This window comes from Neovison vison, chromosome 7 (genome assembly GCF_020171115.1).
Source record: "Neovison vison isolate M4711 chromosome 7, ASM_NN_V1, whole genome shotgun sequence".
NCBI classification, from domain to species: Eukaryota; Metazoa; Chordata; class Mammalia; order Carnivora; family Mustelidae; genus Neogale; species Neogale vison.
In genome coordinates, this window is record NC_058097.1 from 192,090,013 (window position 1) to 192,102,087 (window position 12,075).

The following is a 12,075-nucleotide window of genomic DNA, read 5'->3' on the forward strand; positions in this document are numbered from 1 at the left end:
CTTTCAGGATTTTCTCTTTGTCACTAAGGCTTGTAAATTTTACTATTAGGTGATGGGGTGTGGGCCTATTCTGATTGATTTTGAGGGGGGTTCTCTGAACCTCCTGAATTTTGATGCTCGTTCCCTTTGCCATATTGGGGAAATTCTCCCCAATAATTCTCTCCAGTATACCTTCTGCTCCTCTCTCTCTCTCTTCTTCTTCTGGAATCCCAATTATTCTAATGTTGTTTCATCTTATGGTGTCACTTATCTCTCGAATTCTCCCCTCGTGGTCCAGTAGCTGTTTGTCCCTCTTTTGCTCAGCTTCTTTATTCTCTGTCATTTGGTCTTCTATATCGCTAATTCTTTCTTCTGACTCATTTATCCTAGCAGTGAGAGCCTCCATTTTTTATTGCACCTCATTAATAGCTTCTTTGATTTCAACTTGGTTAGATTTTAGTTCTTTTATTTCTCCAGAAAGAGCTTTTATATCTCCGGAGTGGGTTTCTTTAATATCTTCCATGCCTTTTTCGAGCCCAGCTAGAACCTTGAGAATTGTCATTCTGAACTCATTTTACCAATGTCTGTATTGACTAGCCTTCGGAACTGCCTCTTGTTCTTTCTTTTGTGGTGAGTTTTTCCGCCTTGTCATTTTGTCCAGCTAAGAGTATATGAAGGAGCAAGTAAAATACTGAAAGGGTGGCAAAAACCCCAGGAAAATATGCTTTAACCAAATCAGAAGAGATTCCAAATTGTGAGGGGGGAGAAAGGGGATAAAAAGAGGTTAAAAAAGAAAGAAAGAAAAAGAAAAAAAAAGAAAAGAATTTAAAAAAGAAAACGAATAAAGAAAAGTGTAAAAAAGAAAAAATATATATATTAGATAAACTAGTTAAAAAACGTTAAAAAAGAAAAGGGTAAAAGTTAAAAAAACTAGCAGAAGAAGAGAAAAAAAAATGAAAAAGAAAAAAATTAAATTAACTGCAAGATTAAAAAATCACAGGGAGAAAGCCATGAGTTTCGTGCTTTGCTTTCTCCTCCTCTGGAATTCTGCTGCTCTCCTTGGTATTGAAACTGCACTCCTTGGTAGGTGAACTTGGTCTTGGCTGGATTTCTTGTTGATCTTCTGGGGGACAGGCCTGTTGTAGTGATTCTCAAGTGTCTTTGCCCCAGGCGGAATTGCACAGCCCTTACCAGGGGCTGGGCTGAGTAATCCGCTCGGCTTTGTTTTCAGGAGCTTTTGTTCCCTGAGTGCTTTCCACAGAGTTCCGGAGGACGGGAATACAAATGGCGGCCTCCTGGTCTCCGGCCCAGAGGAGCCGAGAGCCCGGGGCCCCACTCCTCAGTGCGCCCTCAGAGAACAGCGCCCAGTAACTCCCATCTGCCTGACCTCCGGCCGCGCTCCAAGCTCACCGAGCCTGTGGCCGGTTCCAGGTAACACCGAGCTGTGAGCTTACTGTCGGCTCTGTCTCTGCAGCTGGCTTTCCCGTTCCAATACACGCAAGCTCTGCGACAATCAGACACCCCCGATCCTTCTGTGACCCTGCGGAACCTGAGGCTACGCTGACCCTGCGTGGGCTTCGCCCCGGTTTAGCCTCTGGAGCGATGTCCCTCAGCGGAACAGACTTTTAAAAGTACTGATTTTGTGCTCCATTGTTCCGCCGCTTGCCAGGAGCCAGTCCCTTCCCCCCGGGGTCTATCTTCCTGTCGCTCCGGATTCACTTCTCCGCCAGTTCTACCTTTCAGAAAGTGGTTGTTTTTCTGTTTCTAGAATTGCTGTTCTTTTCTCTTCGATCTGCTGATGGGTTTGCAGGTGTTTGCAATCTTTAGATAAGCTATCTAGCTGATCTCCTGTGAGCTGAAGTAGTCTTAGCCTGATACTTCTCCGCCATCTTGACTCCTCTATTTATTTAATTATTTTCAGTGTAACAGTATTCATTCTTTTTGCAGCACACCCAGTGCTCCATGCAAGCTATGCTCTCTCTAATACCCCCACCTGGTTCCCCCAGCCTCCCACCCACCGCCCCTTGAGAACGCTCAGATTATTTTTCAGAGTCCATAGTCTCTCATGGTTCACCTCCCCTTCCAATTTCCCTCAACTCCCTTCTCCTCTTCATCTCCCCTTGTCCTCCATGCTATTTGTTACACTCCACAAATAAGTGAAACCATATGATAATTGGTTCTCCCTGCTTGAATTATTTCACTCAGTATAATCTCTTCCAGTCCCATCCATGTTGCTACAAAAGTTGGGTATTCGTCCTTTCTGATGGAGGCATAATACTCCATAGTGTATATGGACCACATCTTCCTTATCCATTTGTCCGTTGAAGGGCATCTTGGTTCTTTCCACAGTTTGGCGAACGTGGCCATTGCTGCTATAAACATTGTGGTACAGATGGCCCTTCTTTTCACGACATGTGTATCTTTGAGGTAAATACCCAGTAGTGCAATGGCAGGGTCATAGGGAAGTTCTATTTTTAATTTCTTGAGGAATCTCCACACTGTTCTCCAAACAGGCTGCACCAACTTGCATTCCTACCAACAGTGGAAGAGGGTTCCCTTTTCTCCACATCCCCTCCAACACATGTTGGTTCCTGTCTTGCTAATTTTGGCCATTCTAACTGGTGTAAGAAGGTATCTCGATGTGGTTTTAATTTGAATATCCCTAATGGCTATTGATGATGAGCATTTTTTCATGTGTCTTATAGCCATTTGTATGTCGTCATTGGAGAAGTGTCTGTACATATCTTCTGCCTATTTTTTTAATATCATTGTCTGTTTTGTGTGTGTTGAGTTTGAGGAGTTCTTTTTTTTTATTAAAAATGTGCAGTTTATTGCATGTGAATTATATATCACAGTTTTGTTTTTTTATTGTAATAAACACTTTTAAAATTTATTTTTATTTATTTTCAGCATAACAGTATTCATTATTTCTTCACCACACCCAGTGCTCCATGTAATCCCTGCCCTCTATAATACCCATCACCTGGTACCCCAACCTTCCACCACTTACAGATCATGGATATCAACCTTTTGTCTGTACTATCATTTGCAATTATCTTCTCCCATTTCGTGGGTTGCTTCTTTGTTTTGTTGACTGTTTCCTTTGCTGTGCAGAAGCTATTGATCTGGATGAAGTTCCAAAAGTTCATCTTCACTTTTGTTTCCTTTGCCTTTGGAGACATATCTTGAAAGAAGTTGCTGTGGCTGATATCAAAGAGGTTACTGTCTATGTTCTCCTCTAGGATTCTGATGGATTCCTGTCTCATGTTGAGGTCTTTTATCCATTTTGAGTTTATCTTTGTGTATGGTGTAAGAGAATGGTCGAGTTTCATTCTTCTACATATAGCTGTCCAGTTTTCCCAGCACCATTTATTGAAGAGACTCTATATTTTTTCCTGCTTTGTCGAATATTAATTGACTATAGAGTTGAGGGTCCGTATCTGGGCTCTCTACTCTGTTCCTCTGGTCTATGCGTCTGTTTTTATGCCAGTACCATGCTGTCTTGGTGATCACAGATTTGTAGTAAAGCTTGAAATCAAGTAACGTGATGCTGCCAGTTTTGTTTTTGTTTTTCAACATTTCCTTAGCGTTTTGGGGTCTCTTCTGATTCCATACAAATTTTACGATTACTTGCCTCAGGTCTTTGAAAAATACTGGTGGAATTTTGATTGGAACGACATTAAAATTATATATTGCTCTAGACAGTATAGACATTTTAACAATGTTCATTCTTCCGATCCAAGAGCATGGAATGGTCTTTCATCTTTTTGTGTCTTCTTCAATTTCTTTCATGAGTGTTCTGTAGTTCCTCGAGTACAGTTCCTTTACCTCTTTGGTTAGGTTTATTCCTAGGTATCTTATGGTTCTTGGTGCTTTAAGAAATGGAATTGATTCTCTAATTTCCCTTTCTGTATTTTCATTGTTAGTGTATAAGAAAGCCACTGATTTCTGTACATTGACTTTGTATCCTGCCACGTTGCTGAATTGCTGTATGAGTTCTAGTAGTTTGGGGGTGGAGTCTTTTGGGTTTTCCATATAACGAATCATGTCATCTGTGAAGAGAGAGAGTTTGACTTATTCATTGCCAATTTGGATGCCTTATATTTCTCTCTGTTGTCTGATTGCTGTTGCTAGGACTTCTAATACTATGTTGAACAAGAGTGTTGAGAGTGGGCATCCTTTCATGTTCCTGATCTCAATGGGAAGGATGCGAGCTTTTTCCCATTGAGGATGATATTTGCTGTGGTTGTTTCACAGATAGATTTTATGAAGTTTAGGAATGTTCCCTCTTTCCCTATACTTTGAAGTGTCTTAATCAGGAAAGGATGCTGGATTTTGTCAAATGCCTTTTCTGCATCAATTGAGAGGACCATGTTGTTCTTCTCTCTTCTCTTATTGATTTGTCCTATCACATTCATTGATTTGTGAATGTTGAACTATCCTTGTGACCCAGGGATGAAACCCTCCTGGTCACGGTGGATAATCTTTTTAATGTGCTGTTGGATTATATTTGCTAGGATCTTGTTGAGAATATTAGCATCTATATTCATCAGTGATATTGGTCTGAAATTCTTCTTTTCGATGGGGTCTTTGCCTGGTTTGAGGATCAGGGTAATGCTGGCTTCATAAAAAGAGTCTGGAAGTTTTCCTTCTGTTTCAATTTTTTGAAACAGCTTCAGGATAATAGGTGTTATTTCTTCTTTGAATGTGTGGTAGAATTCCCCAGGAATCCATTAGGTTCTGGGCTCTTGTGTTCAGGGAGGTTTTTGATCACTACTTCAATCTTGTTACTAGGTATCAGTCTATTCAGGTTCTCAATTTCTTTCTGGTTCCATTTTGGGAGTTTATAATTCATGGAAACCAATAAGAATGAAGACACTTCAGCCCCACACCTATGGGATACAGCAAAGGCTGTTTTAAGAGGGAAATACATAGCCATCCAAGCCTCTCTCAAAAAAATTGAAAAATCCAGAATATACCAGCTGTCTCTACACCTTAAAGAACTGAAGAGAATCAACAACAAATAAGCCAACTCCACACACAAGAAGGGAAACAATCAAGCTTAGAGCAGAGATCAATGAGATAGAAACTAGAGAACAGTAGAACATATCAATAGAACTAGAAGCTATTTTTTGACAGAATCAATAAGACCGATAAACCATTGGACACACTAATCCAAAAGAAAAGAGAGGAGGCTCAAATTAATAAAATTATGAATGAAAAGGGAGAGATCACAACTAAGACCAAGGAAATAGACAATCATCAGAAGTTATTATATACAGTTATATGCCAATAAGTTCAGCAACCTAGATGAAGTGGATGCATTCCTGGGATTGAAATTCTTAATGACAATCACTGTTCTGCCTCCTCCCACCCCAGAAATGATCACTAAAATTGAAAGGCTTTTTTTAATTTCTTTTTTTTTTTTTTTATTTTATTTTTTTTTTTTTTGGTGTGAGGGATGCTTAGATATATTGGTAAGTTTTGTTGTTGTTGTTTTTGTTTTAGTAATACAATTCTTTTTCTGAAATAAATTTTATACATAATGAAATGCAGATCTTTTAGGTATACTGTTTGATGAGTTTTTATAAATGCATGTACTCACATAGCCATTAAGAAATTCAAGACCTAGGGCTCAGAGGGTTAGGCCTCTGCTTTCAGCTCAGGTCATGGTCTCGGGGTCCTGGGATTGAGCCTCACCTCAGGCTCTCTGCTTGGTTGGGAGCCTGCTTCCCCTTCTCTCTGCCTGCCTCTCTGCCTACCTGTGATCTCTCTCTATGTCAAATAAATAAACAAAATGTTAAAAAAAGATCAAGATCTAGAATACTTTCATTAACCCAGAAAGTTCTGTCATGCTCCTTTTCAGTTAATTGCCTCAGATGCAGCTATTTTCCTGATTTGTATCACCCTGTTTTAGTATTGTATGTTCTATAACTTCATGCAAATTGAATCATAACATTTACTCGTAGTGTTTGGTTTCTTTGTTCTGGGATCTATCATACTGATGTATATATCAATCCTTTACTTTTCTTGCTGAAGATTATTCTGTCTGTCCTGTCAACTTCTGCCTTTCAAGTACATTATATTGGAATTTAATGTAATTATTACATAATTGGGAGTCAGTTCATATTATTAAAGTTTGCCTTTTATTCTCCCCTTTGTAAGTTGTTTTCTTTCTTTTCTATGTTCTTCTGAGTAGACAATTTTGTCTAAAATTCAATTTTTTCTTTTTCTTAACATCTTTTTAAATAATGGACTCTTTTTTAGAGCAGTTTCAGGCTCACAGGAAAATGGAGGAGAAGCTATGGCAATTTCCTATGACAATATCAAAGCAGACATTTTTCAAAGACTTACAAATGGTGAACAGGTGGCACTCATCATTAGGAAAATGCGAATGAAAATCATTATCACATTGTTTTTTTTTTTTTGGACTCTTATTGAGAAGATAAGAGATACAAAATAATGGTGAGGATGGGGAATCAAGGGATCCCATGTACACTACTGATGACCATATAAATTGGTGCAGTCATTATAGAGAATATATTGGTTCTTCAAAAAATTGAAAGTAGAACTGCCATCCATCAATCCTAATGTTGGGTATATATCCAAAGAATCTGAAATCATGATTGTGAAGGGCTATTTGCATTCCTGAGTTCAATGCATCATTATTCACTGAAGCTAAGGTACAGATACAACTTCACCCCTAACTGAAGAATCAAGAGAGAAAATGTGATATCTTTATTATTCAGACATTTAAAAGAGGAAATATACACATATATATGTATATATGTGTGTGTGTGTGTGTGTGTGTGTGTGTGTATTTATGTCCATCAACATGCCTACTTTGGGCACTAGTGCAGTCATTAACTTTATTATAACCCAGAAATCAAAAAGTAGTGAGAACATTGTAAACATGATACTTCCATGAATTTATTTTAAAATAACTTTGACAAGAGGAAACTATTGATAATAGAAAGGTTTTTCCAGGTAAATAATGGGCAACAGCATTAAAAATAAACTGGAATCTTGTAACAGTTACTAAGGATGTGGTCAACTTGACTACTTGAAAGTAATGAATTTTATTTTTTATTTATTTTTCAAGTTTTTTTTTTTTTTTTTTTTTTTTTTTTTTTAGATTACAGTTAGTTAACATACAGTGTAGTATGATTTCCAGGTGTACAGTTTAGAGATTCAACACTTACATACCATACCAAGTGATCATCACGACATGTCCAGTCATTAATCCCCATCACCTATTTAACCCCTCCTTCTAGACACCTCCCTTCTGGTAATCATCTGTTTGTTTTCTATAGTTAAGAACCCATTTTTTGATTTGCCCACCTCTCTCTGTTTTTCCCTATACTCATTGTTTTCTTAATTTCCACATGAAATCATGTGGTATTTCTCTTTCCTTGACTGACTTGATTAGCTTAGCCTAACAGTCTCTAGCTCAAACCTCATCATTGCAAATGGCATGATCTCATTCTTTTTAATGGCTGAGAAATACATACCCCCTGTCTAGTCCATTCATCATTCAATGGAAACGTGGTCTGTGTCCATAGATTTGCTATTGGAGATAATGCTGGTGTAAATATCAGGGGCATGTACACCTTTGAATTAACACTTTTGTACTCTGCAATCAATGAGTTAAAAATTCATGAAAAAATCTCATGGTAGCTACTCTGCTCTCTTAATTATGAACACCAAATCCTTTTTTATTTTTTTAAATATTTTATTTATTTATTTGACAAACAGAGATCACAAGTAGGCAGAGAGGCAGGCAGAGAGGGAGGAGGAAGCAGGCTCCCCACTAAGCAGAGAGCCTGATGCAGGAATTGAATCCAGGACCCTGAGATCATGACCTGAGCTGAAGGCAGAGGCCTTAACCTACTGAGCCACCTAGGCGCCCCTGAACACTGAATTCTATTGACAATTCTAACTTGTCAAGCCTCACTACTGCTTGACTAGGAAAGGACAAACAGAGAAAAAAAGTGGCTTCCTGCTACAAAAGCAGGTTCACTCTAACTCCAGGTTTACTCTAACTAGAGACATTCAAGTGAGTATTTCTGAATGCCTCTGGTCATTTCCTTTATTCCATTTATAAAACATAGCAGTAAATGAAATAATATGCTTCCCCCTTCCAAAATGGGTTCTACTTTTCTGTATGTCAATCTCAAAAAATATGTTTTAGCTATGGTGTATTTTAAATTATTATTTAGTTTTAACGACAAACATTATTTTGCTTCTTTTCCTTTTAGAGTTGTAAAATTCTATTGTAGCTCCTATATAGAAATCATACAAATTAGCTGAATATCTCCAGGACATGTAATGTTATATTTTAAAAATCCCATACATAAAAAAATCCCATAAATAATGCTTCAATTATCCTGATAGTCAAAGGAAAAATAAGGTGAATAGTAATAATAATTTATTATACACACACACACACACCCCTTTTTGGTGTTGTGTTCACAATTATGGAAATCTTTAAAATGAATGAATGATATAAGAAAAATAATTCTTGGCACACAAAGTTAGCTCCTTTGCTCTGATGTGTTCAAGAGAAAGCAGGATACCTTATTTGAAATTTTCTATAGAGAGAATTACAAATCATAGAGAATAAGATCTATTTATATTTATGAATACTCACTGTTTGAACAGTTGTGATTGTGTATAAATATCTTTCTTCTTATCAAACCAGAGTGTAGACTGAAATGTGAGGAGTATTTCATAATCAACAATGTCAGAATTGAACTCTCAGGAGAGGAAAGAACCTGGCTGGCATTACAAGGGAAGCTACAAGTTAGAGGGCAGAAGTACAGAAAAAAGTAAGGAATCTGGTGCATTGTAATAGAGTGTGTTGGACAAGTGAGGATATACACTATTATATTTGACGTCTGTACAGATTAAAGAATCCACAAAACCCCTCAATTCATCACTTGCTTTATGAGGAGGTTGTGATATGCCAGAGCTTTCTCATGGCATTTTTCACTTCTGCATTCCTCAGTGTGTAGATGAATGGGTTGAGAAAAGGGATCCCAATGGTATAAAATACAGACACCATCTTGTCCATAGGGAAAGTGGTTGGGGGACGTGCATATATGAATATACATGGAACAAAGAATAAGACTACTACGATGATGTGAGAAATGCAGGTGGAGAGAGCTTTTCTCCTCCCTTCTGCACTGTGGTTTCTCAGAGAATGCAAAATGACAATGTATGAAATCATCAGAATCGCAAAACTGCCTGTGCAAATGCTCCCACTGTTAAACACCCATTCTAGGTTGATCATATAGGTGTCCATGCATGCAAGTTTTAGCAAGGGCTGCAAATCACAGCAGTAATGATCAATAAAATTGGGTCCACAGAAAGGCAATTTCAAGGCCGGCATTAGCTCAGCAATGGAATGGATAAAAGCTCCTATCCATGCAAGAATAATCAGGATTGTGCAAACTTGCTTTCTCATGATGGTTGGGTAATGTAAGGGCTTACAAATAGCCACATAGCGATCAATAGCCATGAGGATGAGAACAAAGACCTCCATGGGGCCAAAGAAATGTATTGCAAATACTTGAGTCATGCACTCTTTGTAAGATATGGTTCTTTGTGCAGAGAGTGAATCCACAATTAGTCTTGGGGCTGTTGCAGTTGAGAAGCAGGAATCAGCAAGGGACAAATAAAATAGGAAAAAGTACATGGGGCTCCCAAGTGTGCGGCTGGACTTGATGGTCACAATAATGAGCAAATTCCCTACCACAGTTCCCAGATAAAATATGAAGAATATTACAAATACCATCTTCTTTTTCATTGGGTCTTGGGTCAATCCTAGCAGTATGAACTCAGTAACAGTGTTATTTTGCTTCATTATTTCAGGCCAAGTGGAGAAAATGCAGGTTAGAAATAATTAATCTGCAAAGAAAGAAATATGAGGAAATGAATACTCCATTTGGAGGTCAAATCCATATGCTTGTTCATGAATGGGCCACTTACCAGTGGGTAATCCCTTATCTTCCGTGTTTTGTTTTCCCTTGATTAATGCAGAGATCATATTTATTCACAATCTATTCTCCGGATTGCTTATGGAAACAAGGAAATAAATTAAGAATGAGAAAGTACCCAATTCTTCAGGCATAATAAACATTAATTTAATGAATTTAATATGAGAGGATATCTTTCTGAGCTGAATATCTTTCCTTATTTTACAACATGGACCCATTAAGGTAGAATGTTGCAAAAAGGAGAAAACTCTTGCATAATATACATAATGTGCTTTCATACTTTTAGAACTTGATAGATATTTATGAAGTATCTTCTAGTAAATATTCTGAACATTCAATGAATGACACAGAAACTTTTAATACTTTTGTTTGTTAGTTTGTTTAATGAAACCTATGAGAGAGAGAGACAGGTTGAGGGGAAAAGAGAAAAATACAAAAGAGAAATAAGCAGTATTTTGGCAGTGAATGTTTGGTCAATTCATTAGTGCATCATTAAGTTTATTTTGATCTGTTCCCTTGGCTAAATTTATTTCCTTTTACTTTAACTCTCTGTAATTTATAGTTGCTTATAGTTGTGAATTCAGATTCTATCATAACATTTTATACTTTTTACATTATCCTATGTTGTCCAAAGTAGAATTCTTCACCTTGTCCAGTGTTTTGATGGGTCTTTCTGCATATTTTCTTAAGACACAAAGAGAGACTGATTCTAAAATAAAGGATAAATAGGGAAAATTTGGCATAAATCAAAATATTTTTTCAAATTTCATGTTATTTTAAGCACCAGGGATTTAGACAATGAGATAAAGAAACTGCAGGTCATAGCTAAAACTTTTTCATATGATTCTTGGAACACATGTTCTTGCAATTCCCATTACTTGACTTTAGTAAAAGATAGAAATAAAAAAAGAATGAATATTCATTTATATATACCAAACTGGAAAAATCCTTTTCTGTCTTTATCACATACATTTCCCATATAGTAGCACAATTAAATGTATAAGTGCCAAGGCAATTAAGTATATTTCCAACATGTATTGCAGACAAAAGCCTAATTTTCTCAAATATAAATGGATCTCAAGATTGAGAACACAAGCCACATGGTGCCTGGGTAGCTCAGCTGGTTAAATATTTGACTCTTGATTTCCACTCAGGTCATGATCTCAGGGTTTTGGAATCCAGTCCCATGCTAGGTTCTGTACTGGGGATGGAGCTTGTTCAAGATTCTATCTCTCCCTCTTCCTCTGTACCTTCCCCTGCGTTTGTGTTCTCTCTCTCTCTCTCTCTAAATAAACCAAGAAAATTAAAAAAGAAACAGTTAATATGAAAATGTGCAAAATAACTGATCTCAAAGGAATTCTTCTTATTAAAAATAATGTGAAAAGCTTATCAATTTCTTTCATAGAAAAATATATTCCACTCAAATCCAATTATTTATCTTTTCACATAGATTAACAAAATGACAGTTTTGATAAATGTCTCTTAACAGTTCTGAAAATGATGTTGGACACAATTGATTCCACACTTTCTTGGCAGGAGTTTAAGGGGATACAATCTCTCTGGGGTTAATTTTTAGCATTGGTGATATTTCAACGTCACATAGACACAGGTCTGGTGTATGTATTTGCTGCAAATAATCTCACTCATAGGCAGGAAGATCATCACATCAATCCTTTCCATGTTGATCAAAGGTAAGAAACAAGTTCAATGCCCACCAGAAGGAAGCTAAATGATTCAGGGATTGTATTTATGCAATCATCAAACAAAAGGAGGTTGATTTATGTACAATGGATTATAAAATATGTTGTAAAGTGGCAGAGTTCAGAACTGTCTGTTGAAGATGGTAATATTTTCATTGACAGCAGAATAATATCACACACACACACAGACACACACACTCATATCAGTTAATTGTATTTATGAGAGTATTAAGATAGTATATTTTTGGCCTCAGGATGGGGAAACTCTATTCTTGGAATCAAAGTTAGGAGGATGATTTATCTTTTAAAATATTCCCATTGGTAGTTGAAAATCTGTCATAATGATGCTGCAACAAAATAAAGCTTTTTAAATACCTTCTCTTAGTAGATGGTTTATT

The 12,075-nt window shown here is 37.0% G+C and overlaps 1 protein-coding gene across 1 annotated transcript; it reads right to left on the bottom strand.

The window, feature by feature from the left end:
• Positions 1–8,923: 8,923 nt before the first annotated feature.
• On the bottom strand, positions 8,924–9,844 carry LOC122914389 (olfactory receptor 4C11-like). The gene has a single exon (XM_044261006.1). The coding sequence runs from the start codon at positions 9,842–9,844 to the stop codon at positions 8,924–8,926; it is 921 nt and encodes a 306-aa protein (XP_044116941.1).
• Positions 9,845–12,075: the final 2,231 nt, after the last annotated feature.